This window comes from Danio rerio, chromosome 3, assembly GCF_049306965.1.
Source record: "Danio rerio strain Tuebingen ecotype United States chromosome 3, GRCz12tu, whole genome shotgun sequence".
NCBI lineage: Eukaryota > Metazoa > Chordata > Actinopteri > Cypriniformes > Danionidae > Danio > Danio rerio.
In genome coordinates this window covers 10,977,134-11,001,398 of record NC_133178.1, presented here as the reverse complement: position 1 = coordinate 11,001,398, position 24,265 = coordinate 10,977,134, and the positions used below count along the sequence as shown (strand labels likewise).

At 36.6% G+C, this 24,265-nt stretch overlaps 1 protein-coding gene across 5 annotated transcripts; it reads right to left on the bottom strand.

Annotated features, from left to right (window-relative positions):
* Positions 1-4,807: 4,807 nt before the first annotated feature.
* On the bottom strand, positions 4,808-24,263 carry tedc2 (tubulin epsilon and delta complex 2). Of its 5 annotated transcripts, none has more exons than XM_073944169.1 (11): positions 24,064-24,263; positions 22,805-22,915; positions 22,574-22,686; positions 22,375-22,436; positions 19,678-20,188; positions 19,133-19,186; positions 18,610-18,688; positions 15,188-15,317; positions 14,880-14,978; positions 8,689-8,876; positions 4,808-5,700 (listed from the first exon to the last, which is right to left on the bottom strand). In XM_073944169.1, exons 3-11 carry the CDS (start codon positions 22,675-22,677, stop codon positions 5,560-5,562), a joined length of 1,368 nt encoding a protein of 455 aa, XP_073800270.1. In that variant the 5' UTR covers positions 22,678-22,686; positions 22,805-22,915; positions 24,064-24,263; the 3' UTR covers positions 4,808-5,559. The 5 variants fall into 5 exon arrangements, with proteins under 5 accessions (XP_073800270.1, XP_073800268.1, XP_068074833.2 ...); XM_073944167.1 differs by having other exon boundaries at positions 22,855-22,915; XM_068218732.2 differs by lacking the exon at positions 22,805-22,915 and having other exon boundaries at positions 23,791-24,263.
* Between the last annotated feature and the right edge of the window lie 2 nt (positions 24,264-24,265).

Genomic DNA, 24,265 nt, shown 5'->3' with positions numbered 1-24,265 from the left:
TGTTCGGGACTTACTGGCTGATTGTCATTTCACTAGTAATGAAACTGCATTATTTGAGACAGTAGTGTATTCAATATCTCCGCCAGTTGCCATAGTGACCATGAGAGTAGCTGTCATTGTGCAAACACCACTGAAAACCGAAAATGTTGCTCATGATCATTTCCATCCTGACATCTGGCAGCGGTGTTGATGCTTGAAAATCGTTCGCTCTCTCTCTCTCGCCATTTAAAGGATAATGAATGCCACTAATGTTACAATCAAGCATTAGATCTCTAACTAAAGACAAATAATGGGTATATTTTTAGGAATAGACTGCAATATATTGTATGATTTAAAATGATTGTTTTTTTAATGACAAAAATCGTTAGAGTGTAAACCATGAAGACCTTTTTTAATTGTGTGGATAAAATTATAATAATAATAATAAAATGCTTGTAAAAACACTGCAAAATATGCTTTTCTTTCTTGGAGTTTCCTTGTTTCTAGTCCAAATATTCATTCATTCATTTTCTTTTCGGCTTAGTCCCTTTATTAATCAGGGGTCGCCACAGCGGAATGAACCGCCACTTTATCCAGCATATGTTTTACGCCACGGATGCCCTTCTAAAGATGCCTCTTTAGCCTATCCAACTCACCTGTACTGCATGTATATGGACTGTGGGTAACCCAAGAAAACACGAGGAGAACATACAGGGGGGCTCTGACTTTAACTGTATATATATATATATATATATATACAGTGTACATATATCACGCAGTGGCGCAGTATGTAGTGCTGTCGCCTCACAGCAAGAAGGTCGCTGGTTCGAGCCTCGGCTGGCTCAGTTGGCGTTTCTGTGTGGAGTTTGCATGTTCTCCCTGCATTCGTGTGGGTTTCTTCCGGGTGCTTCAGTTTCCCAGTCCAAAGACATGCGGTACAGGTGAATTGGGTAGGCTAAATTGTCCGTAGTGTTTGAGTGTGGATGAGGGTGTGTGGATGTTTCCCAGAGATTTGTTGTGACTGGAAGGTCATCAGCTGTGTAAAAATATGCTGGATAAGTTGGTGGTTTTTCTCCCTAACTTCTCTCTAAGTTTAATATGAAGAGTCTGTAAGCAGTCTGAGGACCAGGATTGAGAACCGCTGTATTAAAGAGTGTTGGAAATAAGCAGTAATTGACATCAATACCCTAGTAGCAAAGAATTCTGGCCCAGATTTGGCATAAAGCTGGCACAGCAGGCATTCATCCAGCACTGGCATACAGCATGTGGGCCAAACATGGCCCGGGTTTGGCAGAGGTGGCACAGTTTTTAAGGCGGCACACAAGATTTGGGCCAGATGAAAAACGTAGTATTTGGCCCAGATTTAAAAATTTGATAAGTGGGCCATGTGAGTTTGGCCAGTCTTGACCCACATTTAAAATACACTAAAATCATTTTTGAGTAAAGCAAAACAATTCTACCAATCAGGTCACTTTGAGAAAAAGCGTGCCCATAGTGTGCCTAAAGCGCGTCACTCCATGGGTTTATCAATTTCATTGCAATCGTGACACACCAACCTATCTGGCCCAGTTCAGGCCCAGTTATGAGTTATTAACTTGGCTGAGACTTGGCCCAGATATGGTCTGTGTTTGGCCCTTGTCTGGAAGCCAGATTTGGTCCAGTCATGTACCGTAATTCACTGCGGCATGTGGGCCAAGCAAAACCTGATTGTGTGGGCCAGAGCTGGGCCAGAGAAATTTTGCTATGTGGGTAGTAAGAAAAAAAAAATACTATGGATGTAAATGGCTGCTTTTCCCAATATTCTTTAGTATATCTTCCTTTGTGTTCATAAAAGAAATTTATAAACGTTTAGAACCTCTTAAATGTGAGTAAGTGATAAGGAAATGTTCAGTTTTTGGGTGAACTGTTGCTTTAACTCAGTGTGTTTCTTGTGTTGGATTGAATGTAAATCCTACTCAAACTTTATACGCCGCATACCTCGACTGTTTACACTCAAATCCAAACACAGGAACTGCGTCAATAGCTCTTAAAAAAATTAAAATAAAAAACATTTAAACTTTGCTTTAATCAAATAACACATCATTTTAATCATACGATGAGGTTCTTATAAATTAAGACATCCAATATAAGTAATATTTCGCTGTTTGTTTTAACAAATGACGTTAGAACGTCTTTTTTTTGTGCTAAATGGACGTCATAAAAACATTTAGGACAGCATTAAGAGCACATCACCCTCTGCTGGCATAAACACAACACCACAGGCCTTGCAACACATCACTGTTGAGAAAAAAAAACACACAATAAAAATCATCACAGAATAATCTAAAGGCACCATCAAAACTATTCAAATTCACCAAACATTAACCATTAAAGAAGCAGTTCACCACAAAATTACAATTCAGTCACAATTTACTCGCTCTCAGGCATTTTCAAAGCCATATAAATGTACGTGATCACATAGGAGGACCAGTACGCAAACAGATCTCGCTTCCCATTTACTCCAATAGTATTTCATTTTTCCAACTATGGCAATAAATGGGTGACGAGATCTGTTTGACTACTGATGTTTGTCCTAATATCATGCTTTGTGTTCAGCAAAACAAAAATTGCTCATTTATTTTGCTTTGGGACAATCTTAGTGTGAGTAAATGAGGACAGAATTACATTTTTAGTTGTGATCTATCCATTTAAAATCAGTAATTGATTCCAATGTTTTTTACATATTTCATTAAGATGAATTAGTTCTAGCACGCCACCATCAGAAGGCAATACATAATCATTAGAGTCTCACGAGACTAATCCATTAAACCCAATATGATTTCCATTATAACCTACACTCACAGGCCACTTTATTAGGTACACATTACTAGAAATAAGGTACTGCAAAAATTATTTAGAGATTTTGGTCCATGCTGACATGATAGCATCATGCAGTTGCTGCAGATTTGTCGGCTGCTCATCTATGATGTGAATCTTCCGTTCCACCACATCCCAAAGGTGCTCTATTGGATTGAATTCCGGTGACTGTGGAGGCCATTTGAGTACAGTGAACCTATTGTCATGTTTAAGAAACCAGTCTGAGATGATTAATGATCGGCGCGTTATCTAGCTGGAAGTAGCCATCAGAAGATGGGTACACTGTAGTCACAAAGAGATGGACATGGTCAGCAACAATACTTAGGTAGACTGTGGCATTGACACCATGCTCAATTAGTGGTAATGGACCCAAATAGTGCCAAAAATATAACCCCCCCCCATTACACCACCACACCACCACCACCAGTCTGAACCGTTGATACAGGGCAAGATGGATCCATGCTTTCATGTTGTTGACACCAAATTCTGACCCTACCATCCGAATAGCGCAGAAAATCGAGACTCATCAGACCAGGCAATGTTTTTCCACACTTCTAATGTCCAATTTTGGTGAGCCTGTGCGAATAGCACCAACAACCATGCCACGTTCAGAGTCACTTAAATCGTCTTTCTCCTCCATTCGGCCAGAGTTGCTGCCATGTGATTGGCTGATTAGAAATTTGCATTAAAGAGCAGTTGGACAGGTGTACCTAATAAAGTGGCCAGTGAGTGTATAACGTAAAGTCCACATGACCCGAAAGTTGCTTTGACTTTTAGTTCAGTATGTTGATGTACTTCCAACTGAAACTGAATATTGAGCAGAAAGTGGGGCTTTCTTTTGCGCATCATTCTTTCATTGGAAACTCACTGCAAACTAACAATAAGAGTGGCGTGGTTAAGGAAATTAATATACAATTGCTATGGAAATTCTCAGGTTGACTGAGAATTTGCCACAGCGGAATGAACTTATCCAGCATATGTTTTACGCCAACTAATCCAGCATATGTTTTACGCCGACTTATCCAGCATATGTTTTACGCCGACTTATCCAGCATATGTTTTACGCCGACTTATCCAGCATATGTTTTACGTAGTGGATGCCCTTCCGGCTGCAACCCAACACCGGGAAACACCCATACACACTTGCATTCACACACATACACTATGGCCAATTTAGCTTATTAAACCCATGCAAACATGGGGAGAACATGTAAACTCCACACAGAAATGCCAACTGAACCAGCCAGGGTTCGAACCGGTGACCCTCTTGCTGTTACGCCGAGTTCAGACTGCATGATTTTCAAAGTAGTCGTGTCACTGATGTTTTCACACTGCATGACTATCTGGGCTAGCGTTTTGTCGCTGCTTTGTTTACACTGCAAATGGATCGGCAAAAGGGGCTTTCACATTGCATGACTTTACAATAGGAAGAATCACCGACAACATTGTCCAAACTACGTCCCACAGCCAAAAACATGAGGTATATCTTTTGTTATTAACTATATAACAAGAAAGAAGCCTGTAATGGGGTAGAAAATGTAAATATTTGCTAACCTGGGTTTGAATGGAATTAGCACTGTCTCCTCAACTTTCTTTTTTTACTTTCTGTATGAAACGTCAAACACACTAGTTTTTTCCTCCATTTCTTGGGTCCAAATAAACTGAAAATGAGAGCTTTTAACTTCTCCCCCAACCTCCCGCTGACCTGCAGGTACACACACAAGTGAATGCCGCTCTCTCATTGGCTGTAGGCGATCGCTGATGTTATATTCAGTCAAAACTCATTTCACACGGCATGATTTGAATCGCCGAAAGTTCCAGATATTAAGCACGCCAAATTTCTCACAGGCATCGGCGACTCATCGGCGATTCTCTCAGATCGTGTCTTTGATAGTTCATACTGTGTGATTGTCACTCACGTGCACAAGCACTGATTTGCCTGTGATTTCAGAAATTTGTCGCGATTTCTCAAAACTTGTCGGCGAGTCATAATCGGGGCTAAAATCATGCAGTCTAAAGTAGGCATTAGGCAATCGTGTTACCCATTGCGCCACCGTGACGCCAAAACAAATACAAAATTTGTATTATTATCATTATTTAATATGTATTAATTAGATTAAAAACATTCACCCTTTTGTGCAGTGGCTGATATTTAAATGCTTCTGTCGTGTGTCGTTGCTTTTGGTGCAAACAAACAAATCGCTTGTCGCTAGAATCTTGCATCGTGTCATGTTAGGATACAGTGTAAGAATAACAACGTAAGCTAGCAAAACTAACATTTCAAATTTAATTTCATGCGGACTTTAAAATAATTAGAAGTCTGTGATGTTTTTGTTGCTGTTGTTTAAGCAGGGATGTCATTAGTATTCAAAAGACGCCAGTGGTTTGGCAGGCTGAGTAATGAATTCATACAGGAAGAGCTCATCAGAAAGCCACATAAAGGCAGTAATAGAGGATAATGCTTGCTGGATGGAGGAGTGTGACACGAAACGAAATGAAATCCTCACTCACGGATCCTGAGAGACGTCAGCTGGAAGCTTTATTCGAGTTTGTGAACAGCAGCTGCAGTCGCTCGTGTGACCCATTAAAAGACAAACGCGCTCAGAGAACTTGTTTAGAGTTTTGGAGATGGTTTGGTGTCAGCTTGTAGATATACCTCCCTGCTGTGCTTCTTGGAATGCAGCGGATCAACCATGAAATACAGTCTTGTTTTTCGAGCAAGTCTCACTCTGAATCCAAAACCAGCAATGGGAACTGAATGCCTCCCTCCGCCAGAAGAGAGTACAGACCACGCAAAGCTACAGCGCTGGACCGTTCTCCACCAGGAGGGCAGTCCCAGAAACCCGCAAGGCTATCGGACATTGCCTGTAAACAGAAAACAATGCAGAATTTATTAAAGGGGATCTATTATGCCCCTTTTTACAAGATGTAAAATAAGTCTCTGATGTCCATACAGGTTATATGAGTAAATTCAGCTTAAAATACAACACAAATAAGGTTTTATAGCTGTTTGAAACTGCCCACTTTTAGGCTTTGGTCCTAGTTGTGGCACTTTGATGACTGTGGCTTTAAATACAAATGAGATTGTGCTCTTTTTCATAAGAGGGCGGAGCTATAAATGCCTATGTGTCTGCATAGTGGCAGATTCAAAAACAAGACTAACACCTTATGCTAATGAGGGAGGGATTGTTACTAGTGGGCGGGGCTTTTCTCCCTCTGATGACACCAAAGGAAAAATGTCAATCAAGGTGTTTCTGCAGACTGTTTTTATCAAGTGGGATTATAAAAAATACAATTTAACCTTCACCATTAGAGTTGGTTATATTCACAGACTTTTACCAAACAACTGTTTAAACCCCTTATAAAAGTCATTTTTTGCATAATAGGTCCCCTTTAATACACAGAAAATGAGTAAAACAAATTGCAATATTTTTAAAATGTTAAATATCATTTTATATTGATTTTTAAAAAAGGAGCCACTACTCTAATATTTAGTGTCATATGATGCTTTATAAATCATTATAATGTGCTGATTTGCTGCTGAATATAATCTAAATAAACTCACAGCGGTGCGATATGGCTTTATATCAGCACTGGTGGGAGGCGCGTGCCTATATATATGTGTGTGTGTGTGTGTCTATATATATATATATATAACAAAAATAATAACGGCAAGAATCTACATTTTGGAGAAATATAAATTCAATAGAAAAAGAAAGCAAATATATATATATATATATATATATATATATATATATATATATATATATATATATATATATATATATATATATATATATATATATATATATATATATGTGTGTGTTTTTTAAATAATAATAATAATAATTTAAATAATAATAATAATAATAATATATTTTTAGAATTTTTATATTCTAAAAATATAATAACTAATATTCTTTATATAAATATTTGATATTGGCCACAAAATTGAAGTTACTTTTTTTATTTTATCATGTTTAGCAGTTTAATAGTCACCTAACTAATATTTAATAGGTTTATACTTATACTTCTATGTCAGGACAGATTCATACACCACCACTAGATGGCACCACTAACTCGGTTAGTTCTCTTATGTCCATAGAATATAATTTTTCCTGTAACTTAGTAGACTCTTTATTCCACGTGATTAATAAGCTACTAATTAGCCGACATATCGAACTAAGAAAAAATACTAAGTCCAGTTGAAATGAGCAGCCTAAAATACTTTAACATTCCCCCCTGAAAAGATAGGCCACATTGCTAAGAGTTTACCACTTTCACTTTCCTTCGGCTTAGTCCCTGCTTTTTCATTCATTCATTCATTCATTCATTCATTCATTCATTCATTCATTCATTCGTTCATTCATTTTCTTTTCGGCTTAGTCCCTTTATTAATCCGAGGTCGCCACAGCGGAATGAACCGCCAACTTATCCAGCACTTTTTTATGCAGCGGATGCCCTTCCAGCAACCCATCTCTGGGAAACATCCACATACACACACACACACACTTATTCACACTCATACACTACCCAATTCACCTGTACCGCATGTCTTTGGACTGTGAGAGAAACTGGAGCACCCAGAGGAAACCCACGCGAACGCAGGTTGAACATGCAAACTCAACACAGAAACGCCAACTGAGCCGAGGTTCGAATCAGCGACCTTCTTGCTGTGAGGCGACAGCACTACCTACTGCGCCACTGCATTGACCATCCCTACTTTTTGATAGTTTAAATTAATGCTAAATATACTTTTATATACATTTGTAATATAATCTAAACTTAAGACACTTTCAGGTATTACATTTAATAAATTAAGACATAAGAACAGATTACTTGCTGAGGATAATAACAAATGCAAAGGTGAGAGTTGAAAAAAAAAGCACAGACAAATTGCAAAGGTCACCTCATTGAGCTTAGAAAATATGAAAATCTGTATTTATATAGAAGAATCACATCCCAGAAAACCTCAGGACAATCTCCTTAAAACTATTTAAGCTCTTGCTTCCAGAAGTTGTGAAAAATGTGTTCCTGTTTTAAATTGTGTGTGCATTCACTGTTAGTGGCACGCAACACTGTCATGCTAGACAATTATGAAAGATAACTTTACAAATGTATTCTGCTCAGATATTTTTTAAATATATATTAGAGATGGAAACACGAGAAATCTGTTGATCTGAGAAATCTTGAAATAAAAAGCTGCATAAAATCCTTTTACAAGACCTGGCATCAAGTTTTAGATTATACCAGCGGCTTACCGTGATATCAGCTCAATTACACTGTAAACTACTGGAAAGAGGGAATATTGACTCCTTGAAGGGATCTTTTTTACTCTTATTTACTTTTTTATAACCTTGCTTTTTTATTATTTTGCATTGTTGTTTTTTTCTCTTTTTTTTAAATATATGTTTGTTTTTAATAAATACATTTAATTTTAGTTTATTTTGAGGGGACAGTAGGAAAATAAGAAAACCAAGACGGTCTGTGATTTTTCTTGTTCTGTATTTTGTACTACCACGTATGGCCTAGTTAAATACCAATAAAAAATGTGTAAAATAAAAAAATATATATATTTGAGATGGATAAACAAAACAAATGATTCGACTCAATTGAGCACATGTTTTTAAAATGCATGTTGGAATAAAAAAAATAAAAATGATGGATGGAACCAAAGCTAATTGCTAGTTAAGCTTTTTAAACTAGTTGCTTAAGACACCTTGTTTAGTCCAAATGTAGGGGAAAAATGTATTTCTTGAATATAATGGTGCAGATTTAAGTGTTAAGTCTATGCAAAGGAATGATAGACAAACTATTCCAAAATGTACATAAAACAATGGATGTTACTGAAACCTGCTGTAGATGAAGGGCCTGCTGAAGTTGCTCTACTCTAAGCTTTTGTCTCTCCAGTTCTCTTAGTTCCTCCTCACTGGTGTAGGACAGGACTGGCGGCAGGACGGATCCATCACGGTCAACCCATTCACCTCTCCTGCGAACAGGACACAGACACCTGGAGCTCCACTTATCCCACCTCTCCCAATCTGAGGAACACAAGGGGTTTCTGTATTACTGCATTTGAAATATCCAGTTTATCAAGCCATATAATCCAACCTGAAGTAAACTGCAAAAAAAAATAGAAATGTCTTAAAGGATACATCATGAAAGAGATTTAAGTGATATAATTGGGTCTCTGGTGGATTTTTTTTTAGATAACATGAAAAAGGAAAGCCAGAAGCTTCGTTTTGATAAGCATTATCTGCATACATGAGGAAAAATGTTTATCGTGCGCAGATTTCGCTCTTCTACATAAGAAGGGGCTCTTATTATATATTTCTGGCCCATATTCTACATGTTTTCACCCACAGCACAAAAGCATCAGTTTTACATTTACATGTCCCGCTTTAGCAACTGAAATTTTATTAAATCTGGAGTAGAAAATCTAGCTTTACATTTATTCTGTTGTCAGCTCGCTAATGAACTAATGAACATTATAAACACCGATGAAGATAAAAATCTCCATAGACTTTCAAAATCCAGCCACTGAGAACATTGTTGTTGAATTTCATTTTTTAAGGTACTGTAAATGTGCCAAAGATCCAAGATCCTACCCAAATTTTAGGAACAACATTTACTAATGTGACTTCTAGTTAATCATTTTGTATCAGAAGTGGCCTATATGAAAGGCAAATGCCTCTAGATTACACTTATTTGACCACAATTAAATATGATCATGCCTTGATTTTTAATGATTTAGCTAGGACAATAAGGTCTGACATTGATTAGGCAAAACTCTTGTCAATGAAGAGAAATAATGTACAGTATAGAATATAAAGTCTTGGTGCAGTGAAACAGAATGAATATTGTGTATGACTCCCATGAGCTTGGAGGACTGCATCCATACATCTCTGCAATGACTCAAACTTAATAAAGTCATCTGGAATGGCAAAGAAAGCGTTCTTGCAGGACTCCCAGAGTTCATCAAGATTCTTTGGATTCATCTTCAATTCCTCCTCCTTCATCTTTCCCCAGACATGCTCAATAATGTTCATTTCTGGTGACTGGGCTGGCCAATCCTGGACCACCTTGACCTTCTTAGCTTTCAGAAACTTTGATGTGATTATGTTACTATAAATGCAATCATGCGATGATCCAAGAACACTTTTGTGCACCAAAAAATAAATAAATCAATAAATAAAAAACAATGACTTGAGTTCGCCAATGGATAATGCATTAGATCAGGCTGCAATGCTTGCATGTTGTGCTGCTGACACTAATGCTAAAAAAGTTGATCTGACTATAGTAAAAGAGAAGAGAAGACAAATTGAAGAAATTGTTCATCTGGGCATGAAGAAGACACAACGGGTCATGTTAAACTGGTGGTGAACAGATTATAGCCACATTAGACCCAAAATAGACTGAATATGAGAAGTGTGATTCACTTGATCATACTACATTGAACCAAGATGAAAATATAGTAAGTTATTGCTCATACCATGTGAATAGTTGGAGGAGACAAGGTGTAACCGTCACAAAAACTACTAAATCTTTTTTACGTTTTGTAGATTCCAATGACCAAAAACTCAATTAAAAAATGAAAAAACAAAAGCAAATAAAGAAGTTTTTACAGGGTTTTTTGGTGCACAAAAGTTTTTTTTGGAGCTTCGTATGATTACAGTTGAACCACTGAAGTCACAAGGACTGTTTTAAAAACATTTTTGGTTCCTTTTCCGGACTTTGAACATTTTGAGACCATTTCGGCCTATGGAAGATAAGGGAGTTCTACGATTTCATCTAAAATATCTTCATTTGTGTTTTGAAGATGAACGACGGGTGATGAGAACGACATGAAGGTGAGTCATTAATAACAATGTCCATTTTTGGGCAAATAAAAACCCTTTAAATATTGTTTGATGGGTCAATAATATCAGAGCTTTATGCTAGAGACCTACACGGGACAGATTTTTCAGACCTGCTCCAGCAAGATTCAGTCCCATTCCTGCAAAAATATACAATGCATCTGGAAAGTATTCATAGCGCTCACTTCTTCCATATTTTTTTGTTACAGCCTTATTCCAAAATGAATAAAACTTATTTATTTCCTCAAATTTCTACACATAATACCCCATATAATGACAATGTGAGAGAAGATTTTTTGGTGAATGTCTTTAAGTGGCCCAGCCAGAGCCCAGAACTAAATGAACTACTGAACATCTCTGGAGAGATCTGAAAATGGCTGTACACCGTCACTTCACATCCAACCTGATAGAGCTTGAGAGGTACAGCAAAGAGCAATGGGCAAAAATTCCCAAAGACAGGTGTGCCAAGCTTGTGGCACCATATTCAAAAAGACTTGAGGCTGTAATTGCAGCCAAAGGTACATCAACAAGGTATTGAGCAAAGGCTGTGAATACTCAAGTTCATGTGATTTTTCAGGTTTTTTATTTTTAATAAAATTGCAACAATTTCAAAAAATCTTTTTTCACATTGTCATTATGGGATATTGTGTGTAGAATCTTGAGGAAATCAATGTATTTAATCAATTTTGGAATAAGGCTGTAACATAAAAAATGTGGAAAAAGTGAAGCGCTATGAATACTTTCCGGATGTACTGTATATTATGTTCTCCCTCTCCCACCCGCAAAAGCCTGAGGGTAAACATATAAATGGTTTTATTATCACTGCTTCAGTTATTTGTTTTCTTCTTTTTTGAATATGAATAAAAAAAAGAAATGGAAATATAAACAAATATGTTTTGTTTTGATTGTGTTTAAGTAAATGGAATGATGGACACAAATGAGGAGCTTTTCAGATTTAGAACATAGAAATAGGCTAATAACTTTGCAATGAAACGAAATAGCAATAAACATTGATTTCCCAAGATGTCAAACAGAAAAGCTCTTGTCCTAATACTGCTTCAGAACATGCATTAGCCTTTTTGCCTTTAGCAATGTCCAAGTATTGAACATGTTATCGCCTGTTCATTTTATTATTATTTTAGTCGTTCTTGTTTTTTATGCAGTAATTTGTTTTGGTAAATTAATGTTAAGTTATTTTCATTTAGCGAGAGTCCTGCGAATAATTGTAAAGCATTCTTCTGCAAAGATAAGACAACTGTACTAACAGTAGTTGATGAGTTTGATCCAACTATGAGAATGTATACTTCCGTTCAGAAAAGGCCTGATTCAGTCTAGAATTTGTAAACTCTTCCTCTCTATCATTGTCTGAATCTGGTTTGAACACGTAAGGCTTTAATTTACATGTAATTTCTGACATTTCATCTGTGGGACATTCACTTGTTTTGTTGTTTCAGGAGTGTCAGAATACTGTAAAGGTTCCACCCTCTTCTGGAAAGCAGCAGCTCATTTGCATTTAAAGATACAAACACAAAACCTGTTTTTTTTTTTTTTTTTTTTTTTTTTGCACACACCTAAATAGAGGCACATTTGACAAGCTATGATAAATGATCTGTTGGGTATTTGAGCTGAAACCTCCCAGACACATACTGATGACATCAGAGTTTTGTTTTACATCTTATTAAAACAGGCACAATATGTGCGCTTTATTAATATTCTAATAGCAAATGACATTTATACCTAACAAGGAATAACATGGAAAAATGAGCTTGTGTTTACAGTAGATTAATTGCTTTCCCAAGAAGTAAGAACATGGGAAATGTTATCCATGATTCCTCTGGGGTCTGGGGATTTTAATAAGATTGCAAAAGATGAAGTTTCAAAATGATGAACCATTGTGTAAGGTTTTTTGAAATGTCACCCATCAAATCCAGAGGGAACACTTCAAACTACATGAGAAAAACATGTAGCCGCTCACATTATTTGATAAAAGGGATGGGAATTTTGTCTTCTTGGTTAACTGCACTGAGTGTCCACTTGTGGAAATTGTTCCGTCTGTGCGTTAACACGACACAACTGGCCATGTTAAACTGAGGGTGAACAGATTATAGACTACTGACACCACATTAGACCCAAAATAGACTGTAGATGAGGAGTGTGATTCACTTTAATGTACTAGACTGAACCCAACAATGTAGTGAGTTACTGCTAATACCATGTGAACAGCAGGATGAGACAAGATTATTCTACAGTTCTAAAAAGTCTACAATTCTTATTACAATAATTTAGTTAATAAATAAATAAAAAAGTAAAAATAAATCAAATTCAATACATTTTATGTTGATAAATATTATACAATTTTTAATTCAAATTTAATTGTTAAAACATGTGCTGCATACGTTTGCAGTTCATTCTGCTGTGGTGACCCATGATTAACAAAGGTACTAAGCCGAAAAGAAAATGAATGAATGAATGAACTCTATTATACAAAATGTATTAGGGCGTACTCCCCCCTCCCCCCTCCCCTCTCCTTCTCATCCTGCACTCACATTGCTTTTTTACCTATCAGCCCGAGCATGCTTACTTCATCGATGACTGTTCAGAAGCGCTCTCACTCAGCACAGTGAAGACTGCTTTAGTTATATTGTTTTGTATTATTTTTAGTCGTTTGGGACGCAGTCAAATATGTTATCGAACAGGTCCACAACTTTTGACGCTCATAAATTATCATAAAAGTCCTCGTGCTGCAGGCATTATGCTGTGTTCACACCAGACGCGGCACGCGCGTCAAGCGCGAGTGATTTACATGTTAAGTCAATGCAAACGCGCAAATAGACATCCTGCGGCGCAATACACGCGAATGGCGCGAAGCGAATGACGCGAATTGCGCAAATGGCGCGGTGCGAATAGCGTAATACGTGCGAGGTGAATCGAGCGTTTTGCGCGTTTGACGCGCTTAACCAGCGTTTTGCGCGAATCTCTTCGAAAATTTGAACTTCAGCGGACATTCACACCACGTTAACCAATCAGAAGCTTGCTCTTGTGGGGGCGTGATTGTGACGTAGAACCTGTTGATGGTGTCCCAGGGGAAATCCTCCAGGCGACACAAACATCAAGTCATCAAACTGGACTTGGCTCAGTCAGAAGCACTGTTGAAAGCCTCCGTGATCCAGGTTCAATTTCTGGAAGAGTTTATGAGCTCACAGACCTGGATGCACCTCTGAAAGCATGTAGTGGACTCAGACACGGTCCTAAACGTATCGACGCTGTTTTTCAGTCTTCATAAAGCACATAAACACTGTTATTTTCTTCATAAAATCCATGTTAGCCATTTAGCAACGAAGCTACAGTCACCGGGCAGACAGAAGCCCTGCCCATCACGCGAATCTGCGCCTGTTCTGAAGTAAATTTGACACGCAAATGAAGTGGGGTTTGACACGCAAACGAAGCGAGTAACCTCAAATGTTCACGCAGCAATTTACGCGCGAACATCGCGATTTATCCGCGCGTTCTGCGTCTGGCGTGAACACAGCATTAGGAGGTTTGCTGAAGGTGCAGCTGACGTGCAGCGAAGGGTTTGCACCTTTAATTAAACTACGACAGTTTGCGTTCACTGTAAATTAAGAATGATTAATAAATCCATATTAAACAGTCCATTTAATGTCATGTCTCATCTTCAGTTTCGGGCTCAGGCGTGCTACTCTTGCACATCTCTTCCAAGCGAGCCAGGGCCGGCCAACTGAACCGCACCTGAGCCCAATTCAGAGCACTTCCACATTTCAAACGATCTGGGAAACGCGCCTGGGCACGGTTCGGATAACATTGTGCACCCTTAGCTTCTGTTGTTCAAATATAATGCATTTTTATCAAAACAATTAAAAAAATTGATGAATGAATTACACTTAATGTATTTTTTTCTCGCTCCAAAAATTGCTTTATATTTGTCGTTTTTTAGACTTAAATAACCATTAAAAACCTATAATGAGACCTACTGTAACTTGATGTAGTGTGTCATATCACATGACACGATCCACTATTATTGGAACATGTTGTTTTTAAACATCAGTGTGTGTTGCTGCTTCATAAGTTTTTTTTATCAAGACAGTGAAACGCTTTTATTTTTTTTATCGTAAATAACCCTGACCTGAAAATGACGTCAAACAGACATCACGACTAGAGACTGTGAAGTACCTTTCTTCTGATGATCAATATGCGCAAGAAGTTCTGCCGTCATCTTCTCCAAACCCTCCAGCATCCGCAAGGACTCATATTGTATCTCATGCTTTGTTCCTGTAAAACACACGCACATACACACACTTGATCTCTATCTGCATCAAATGAACTGCCTGCCAGTAAGATGTCCTGTGACTCAGAGGAATAAAGGCTAAATGACAGTGTTATCCTTGGACAGATCCTTATAGTCCAGTTGCTCATTTCTCAGCCCCCACACACTTCTGTCTTCCCGCATCCCTTCATGTTTGTTCCCCTGACGTGTATACCTTTATCTGAGCTCTTCAGGGCCTGTAGTTCAGTGTGGAAGCAGTGTCTCAGGTCAAGACAATGCTGTGAAAACACATCCATCTCTGTTGGGAAATTAGCAGGAGGTCTGGAAGGCCATTCTGATGGGAACTGGTACAACAGCCGTTAAGAGCAAATAATGCATGCCGGAGTACATCTATAACTTAGTCAGATGCTATGTAAAATGCTTTGAAATGTGTATTTTATTATTTGATGATTGATGTCATCTCAACTGAAATATAAGGAGAGGGTGGGGCATAGAGTAACTCCTCCCATTTAAAAAAAAAAAACAGCCAATTGAGTTTCCATTTTATCACAGCTCTCCCAGTGGGAGTGGTTGAGATTAAGTGCAAATGAAGAGGGCGGGTTATACTAGATACTAGAGAGCCTTTGATTGGTTGGAAATTTGAAGAGTAATTGAAATATGAGGTTATGTCAAAACAATCCATTTAGTCAAAAGTGACAAACTTCGAGATTTGGGTGTTTTTAGCATCTAATTATGCATTTTGTCACTGTTTTGGAGCACACTAGCTTAAATAAATATCCTTAATGCTTTGTTCACACCAGACATGGATGAAGCGTTAAAACGCAAGTGATTTACATGTTAAGTCAATGCAAAGACACGAACAGACATTCTGAGGTACGATTTGCGTCATTTACGCCGCCTCATTCGCACAAAACGCACCGCAGGAAGATTTTTTGTGGCTTTGCATTGACTTAACATGGAAGTTTTCGAGTTGGAAAATCTGAACTTTAGCGAACATCAGGGTTCATACACATTTTTACTACAAAATTCCATGACTTTTCCAGGACTTTTAAGTCAATTTTCATGCCCTAATGTTTCGTGTAATTTCTACATATACGTCGTAAATCATAAGAAACGTTTACATTTATTACAGCATTTTATAAAACATGCAATAGTTTCAATTTATTTTGATATCCATGTAAACTAGATGATGCTAACGCAGTACTAATAATGTTAGAGCATGTTTTTGGCCAAAGAAAGAAGTAAAAACAACTCCATTACAATATACAAATATTTGTCAAACTAATTTTAGATAGACTTAATAGTTTGTTAAACTAGTAATAATAGGTAAAACTACTTCTATTATAAAGCCGCGATTACACTGGACTTTTCTCTCCATAGACTTCCATTCATGCAAATGCGGCAGACCAGAAACGCAAGCATGTGTTTCGCATTTCACTGCAATCGAAAGTTCAAGCTTGGTGAATTCTTACCTACGAAATCACATCAGGTGATTGCGTAAGACTAATAGAAGATAATTTAAAATGAGAAATTTAATATATGGAGCAATCGCTTATTTTAATTAACATCTAACCTTATTGTTTAACCCCGCCCCTTTTCGCAGCACCGCACGACTGAATATTGCAAGCACAAACTGTAGTGTGACCACAGTTTAAGTCGCTTTGGTCAAAAATGTCTGCTAAATGACTAAGTGTGAATGTAATTTCCATGACTTTTCTAAAACCTTATGGGTTTTTCTGATTTTTTCGAAACTTTTCCAGGCCTGGAAAATGCCATCTCAAAATTCCATGACTTTTCCAGGTTTTTCATAACCGAATGAACCCTGCAACATTCGCGCCTCATTAACCAATCAGGAGTTTGCTCTTGTAGAGGCGTGATTATGATGTAGTGCCTGTTGTTGGTATCCCAAGGGGAAATACTTCCGAAATACTGCCAACACCAGACAACGGCTTATCAAACTGTGCTTAACTCAGTCAGAAGCACCGCTGAAAGCTTTCATCATCCAGGTACAGTTTCAGGAGTTGATGAACTCACAGAGCTGGGTGCACCTCAGAAAGGATCTACTGGACTCAGACACAGCGTCGAACAAATATACGCTGTTTTTCAGCCTTCCTAAAGCACATAAAAACAACTACTCTCTCAATAAAATCCATGTTAGCCATTTAGCAATGAAGCTTGATTGACCGGGCAGACAGAAGCTCCAACCATGACGCAAATCCGCATCTATTGTGAAGTGAATTTCACGTGCGAATGAAGCAAATGTGATGTGCGAATGAAGCAGGTAAACTCAAAATGTAAACAGCACAATTTATTCACGCGTGCCACATCTAGTGTGAACACAGCATTAGACTAGCATACTGATACTAACATCTAAAAAACCTTTATTTTAATTTCACGAGACCTTTAATTAGTGCCAGTTTATGATTGATACACAAGTAAAAGCTTTTAATTTACATGACATCTTACTTAAAGTGCGTGTTATTTGAGCTCTGATCTTTTCATAAATCATTATTTAAGACGAGAGCTACTGTTATTATGCACCACCCAATGTAATGTGAAGGGGATGCAAACAACAAAGGTGTGGATATAAATGCAGGGTTTATTAGGAGAATGGTCAGGTAATCAACGATCAACAGGGTCAAACAGATGTATATAGGCAATTCAGAGTCATTAAACAGGTGAATGGTCAGCACAGGCAGAAAGCAATGTAAATAAACAAACAAAGCAAGGGTCAAACACAGAAAGGCAAGGCAAAGGAAATTGCGTCGTAATGTCAGTTAAACAAGACTCTGAAGTGTGCATGTGTGCTGTTTATAAAGTCAGTTCATCAATCAGTTCATGAGCAGCTCCCAGTCGTTTATGGGTGTAATTAACTGAATGAGGAACAGGTGCATGCGAGTGGTGCATGACTGGATATGTAGTTCTTTAAAGTGGCAGATTTGTAGATCTGCACAGGCTGGATGACAGTAAGACCCGAGCTTCTAAAACCAGGACCCCTCTTACGTCCAGTGTTGTGATCAGATTTATGATTAAGTTTATTTATGTAGGAACGTGGTCTTGCAAGACACGACATTTCATTCCACTGTATGTGCACACATGTAGCGAAATTACATTAATCATGAACTTGACTTGTTTTAGCCAAATAAAGATCTAGTTATTAGTCGCTTAAGGCATTTTGTATCATTTTAAATGTTCCTTATGTGTTGCCATTGTATCTTTAAAATTTTAGATAATTTTCCAAAGAAAGTAATGAAGTTAATGGATAACTTGAGACCCATGTTGAAAATTATATCTATACATTTGGGGTAAACATTATGTGTAAGGCATAGAAATGTAATAAGAACTAAGAAGCATGTTAAAAATATGAAATATTTCAGATTAAAAGAAAAAAAAGTGCAGGGGAAAAAATGGCAACAGCAAAACATTATTGTTATTTTGGAGCGCAGCTGCCTTCAGGACAGAATAAACAAAGTGTAAAATTCAGAAAATCCTAAACCATAAGTAGATCTGTTACACATACAGTATACATTGGAGTTTAGTCCTGGATTAGTATAAAAAACCACACCAACAGGAGAAATAATAACTGCATGCATCCACTTTTTGAGACTGATCAAGTGAGACAATTCTGAAGGATACAGTTGCCCGAAGTCTCTCTGTAAACCGAGATCTTTCTGGAACTGGCTTTGATTGCTGGTCTAACACTTTCCTCCACAATCTGTAAAAAAAAATATACAATATTATTAATAAAAAATGTCACATTTTTTTCCTTGTCAAAACAATAAATATCAAAAATAATGATGATTTAAATTCTTTATTTCTTTAAATTCTGTTATTTGTAATTAACTTTTAAGGGTTTAATGCAAGTTAAGCTTTCTCTTTTTAATGCAAAATCAACTAAATTAAATATTAAATTACATTAAAACAAAGTCTCATGTGCGTTTTATGTGAAATTTAAAAGACATTGTCACTTAACAAGACTAAAATATTAGATTGACGTTTTAGTCTCATTTTCAAATGTATAAGGTGTGAATTTGATTTCACAACACTATTTAAAGATTTACTGATCCACATTGTAAGCGTCTAAATTACTATTGCTACATAATGCTTAGCTTGTAGTGAACCCAAAATACTACAATATTAAAGAAAATATCACACTGACCGGTTCTGTTTCGTTCTCTGTGCTCGCCAGACTGGCATCAAAGGAGACGGTATCCTAGATGAAAAAAAAAGAAAGAAAGGTGGGAAAAACTATAAATAAAATATATTATTATGCAATGCATATACAACACCATATACAACAGAAACTGGGGGATGCTAACATTTTTTAAATGTTTCTTTAAACTGCTTTCCAAGTCTGCATTAATTTGATTAAAAGCACAATAACAAAAACAGTAAAATTAAGCTTAAAATAACTTTTATCATTTAAAATAACTATGCTAAAGTACATTTTAAAACAGAATTCAGAATATAATGAATGAATAAATGAATAAATAAATTAATTAATAAATAAATAAACAAAAAAATGAATAAATATAATCTAAATAAGTGACTAAATAAAACTTTTAGATAAAGATGTTAAATTTAATATTAAAGATTACTGTAATACAAGCTACATTGGCTATGAGATTTCATTATCATATCATAAATATAAATATAAAAAAAATTATATATATATAACAAATGAATATCTCATCACATACATACCACTGCTCGCTTTCTGTTGTGGATTTCTCATCTTTGCCAGATGTTGACGCTTCTTGGCAAGAGACTGATGGTGAATCATCTTCAGATGACTCTTTAATGTTTGTGGTTTTGACACAGATCTTCTGTTGGGATTCTGTGGAAGAGATCTTTACCGAAGAACTCTTTGGGACTGTAAGCCTTCCTCTAGACATTGTATGAGCAGTTGAACTTTTCCGGAGCAGGACAGGCCGTGTCCAGGGAGCCCCGTGGGTCACACTCCCACCAGCTGCTCGTCTGTGATTGGGCTTTTTGCTCGTCTCAGATGTGGAAACATATTTCTCTGGTTTTCTTTTACCTTCTTCCTTAACTGTATAATTAACAAGAGCTTTATGCTTGCTTTTGTTACAGTGTTTTTTATGGGCACCATCAGGGTGAAGTTCTTTTTGAGCCTCAGATGTGTTGCGGATTTTCAGCGCTTTTTTCAACACCTGCTCCAACATTTCAATTTCTTGCTTTTCCTGAGGTAAAATATCTGTTTTAGGAAGCACAAACAAACATTGTGTATGAGTCTATAGATAAATTTCATAGTGCTGTCAAAAGATTTTAATTAAACACATAAATTAATCATATAAATTATATGCAGTTTAAATTATTAGCCCTCCTGTGAATTTTTTTCTTTTTCAAATATTTCCCAAATTATGTTAAATAGAGCAAAGAATTTTTCAAGGCATTTCCTATAATATTTTTTCTTCTGGAGAAAGTCTTATTTGTTTTATTACAGCTAGAACAAAAGCAATTTTTCATTTTGTTTAAAAAAATGTTAAGGTCAAAATTATTAGCCCCTTTAAGCAATATTTATTTATAAATATATATATATATATATATATATATATATATATATATATATATATATATATATATATATATATATATATATATATATATATATATATATATATATATATATATATATATAAATATATATAAATATATAAAAAAATAAATATAAAAAAAAATAAAAAAATATATATGTACGTTTGACAACACTATTATATAAATCAACTTACCTTGCCTTATGATAAATAAACAGTTGTGTCTGGTTCTCGAATCTGATTGGCTGATAGCAGAGCGATATTCTCATAATAACAGCACTCATACAGCCTTTTTACCCTTGTGTATTACTTCACCCATATAAAGTGACAGCAGATGAATTGACTCAGTTTGACAAATATTGCAGATGTTGGACAACATAATGTACTTTTGAGGCTTTTTCAGGTGAGAATATAGTTGTTTAGATTGTCTATGCAGTTTATTTATAAGGATAGTGCCTATTTTATAGGAAATTCACTGTGTTTGCTGCCATTATCCTGTCATACTGAGCAGAGCAAAGACAGATGACATTCCTCCACAAGATGGTGATAGAGACTGCATAACAACCCCCTTAGAGGAGAAAAACTCAGTGTAATTTTAAACAAAAGCTAATCAAATCATTATAAAACAGGTAAGTAACTATCTAAGTCGATCTGACTCTCTCTTTGGTATTTTGTTGTGCAGTATTTATATCATAGTAATCTGATTCTTTGGCTTTTTCGGGGTTATTATAATCTCCCGATTGCAACAGAGAAATACTGGGAAATGTCTGTAGACTGAAGGCATTTCATCCCGTTTAGCCTTATAATCTTAAAATGTGAGCAAAATCACCTGTTTTGTCTTCACTTTAGACATCACGCTAGAGAATCATTCAAATACTAGCTATAAAGTGATGTTTGTGAAGTAGCAACAGTTTCTGCTGTTCTGCTACAGCTGCGTATGAATGGTGAAAGAAAGTAGTTCCTTATACAAAAGGATTTTTGAGACTCTGTTTCATTTTCTTTTTTTATACACACAATTATGCTGTTGAACTGTTGTATAAACACAACACCACACTCATAGCAGTGCGATATGGCCGTATATCGTCACTGGTGGGACACTAAGGGCTTGCTCACACTAGGTACAGTTGCCTTGAATCATCCTGAATCACGATTGTCCCACCTCCTATCTCCCCTGGCGGCCTGCACTCACACCGGCATTTGCTATGCGAACCTGAGCACGACTGTTGAGTTTAACAGAAGCACTGTCGCTCTGTACAGTGGCGATTGCTTTAGTTACAGTATATAGTTTTAGTCATTTGAGATGCAGAGACATGCAGTCAAATAATTATTTGATCAAATCCACCACTTTTGACGCTCATAAATAAAAATTCCTCATGCTGCAGGTATTAGGAGGTTTGCTGAAGGTGCAGCTGATGTGCAGTGAGGGGTTTGCATCTTTAATAAACTACGACAGTTTGTGTTCATTGAAAAGTAAGAATGATTAATGAATCTATATGAAGCAGTCTGTTAAAGTTTTGTCACGTCTTCAGTTTCGGGGTGGGGCACGCTTTGTACTCGCACTACAAGTGCACTGTACCAAAGCACAACTGAACCGCGCTCTGGCACACCTCTTCTAATTGGGCCAGAGGCAGGCCAATGGAACCACGCCTGAGCCCGATTCGGAGCACTCAGACTTCTCAAACTAACTGGGAAACACGCCTGGGCACGGTTCGGATAGCACAGTGTAAGTGCACACTAAGGCGCTTGGCCTGAGGCCTCGAGCCAGCACACGCCTCCCACCATACCGATATACAACCATATCGCACTGCTACTCGTGTGATATTGCTTAATTATATTATCCTCTTACCATCTATAATATCAGTGCTGGATGGATTTTCCAAGTGACTGGTTTCTGTCACACGTGTTCTCCTGCAAAAATACGACAATCATTTATTTATTTTTTTTTTAAACAAAATTAACTTTACATCATCTATTTCAAGACAAGTATGCTATAACAAAAAAAAAGTCAATAAAAAGTTGAAAATAAAAGAAAAACATCATCTTACATTGAGTTTAAAATCTCTTTGCACTGCCTGACGTTTTCAGTGAGTCTTGATTCTTCAGCTCTGCACATCTTCACAGCTTCATCAACAGCATGAAGAAGAGACATGCTCAATATCTGACAGAAACGCACAAAAACTGTCAGTTTTTAACCAATGCTAATAGGCAAGTGACAAACAAACAAGGCCAAAAACTGATTTTATGTACACCGAGAGCGTGTTAAAGGGATAGTTCACCTCAAAAATAAATATTCAGTCATTTAAATCACCAATTACTTGATCCAAACCTTCATGAGTTTCTTTCTTCTGTTGCACATGAAAGAAGATGTTTTGAAGAATGCTGAAAACCTGTAACCATTGACATAATATGAACATTTATGTACTATGAATATAAATGTGTTTATATATATACGACTTCCCCTTCTGTTAATGTTTATGTTTATGTTTTGTTGTTGTTTTATGGATGCTATGTATTTTGTGTTTTGTTTTGTCTTGTGGCATTATTATTATGTGATTGAGATGAATTGTTGGAGCCCCTTGAAAATGAGATGGTACATCTCAAGGGGTTAATCCTAATAAATAAACTGAACTGACTTCCACAGTATTTGTTTATCCTACTATGGATGTCGGTGGTTACAGGTTTCCACCTTTGTTCAAAACATCATCTTGTTTGTCCAACATAAGAAAGAAACACATAAAGCTTTACAACGACTTGAGGGTTAGTAAATAGTGCATTGACTTTTATTTCAGGGTGAACTATGCCTTTAAAGGCAAGTGTCTGTCTACTAAAAAATTTCAGATAGCTTACGAGTATGATTGTAATATGAGTGAAATAACCTCAAAACTGTCACTGAGTAAATATTATGTACAGATATATAATATATATATAAACACAGATGTCACAAAGTTCAGTTACCTAAATACTATTGTTATAAAGCTCCAAATCATTCTGAAGAGTATTTACTTAAGCATATTAAGTGTACATTCAACCAATATACAAACATTTATCAATAGAAAATGTTATGTAAAAATTATATTTAACAAATAGCATAGGTAAGTGATGATTAAAGATTGAGCGCATCCTAAAAGCAAGTTTCCACTTTAATATTTCAGATATCATAGAAAATGTAACGTGAAATTATTCATTGAAATGATATATGCAGCAACTGCGTGATGCTATCATGCCAATATGAACCAAAATCTCAGAGGAATATTTCCAGTACCCTGTTGAATTTATGCCACGAAGGATTAAGGCAGTTCTGTAGGTAAAAGGGGGTCCAAACCGGTATAGTAAGGTGTACCTAATAAAGTGGCCGGCGAGTGTATTCAAGCACATATGTCACAAATTTCAGTTATTTAACAGCCATATTGTTTTGTTTTAAAGCTCAGTTATTTATCTTTACTACAAAGTGCGTACTGAACAATAACAACTCATTTGAAACGTTATAGAAACTTTTAAGACTCTTATCATGGAGTGAGTGATAGATTCTAGTTACCCGCCGGAAGCGCGCGCGTTGTTGTCTACGAACCCCACTTTCACTTTCGTTTATCCATCCAGCAAGTACCTTTAGCTCATTTGTGAACTTGAATTAAACATTTAACTCGGACTGTCAAAATAAAGAAAGAGATAAACGAAAACTTCAGCGTCACCCTCCTGTGCTGCGTTCACGTCCACACAGCAGCGCGGCTTCAAAACAC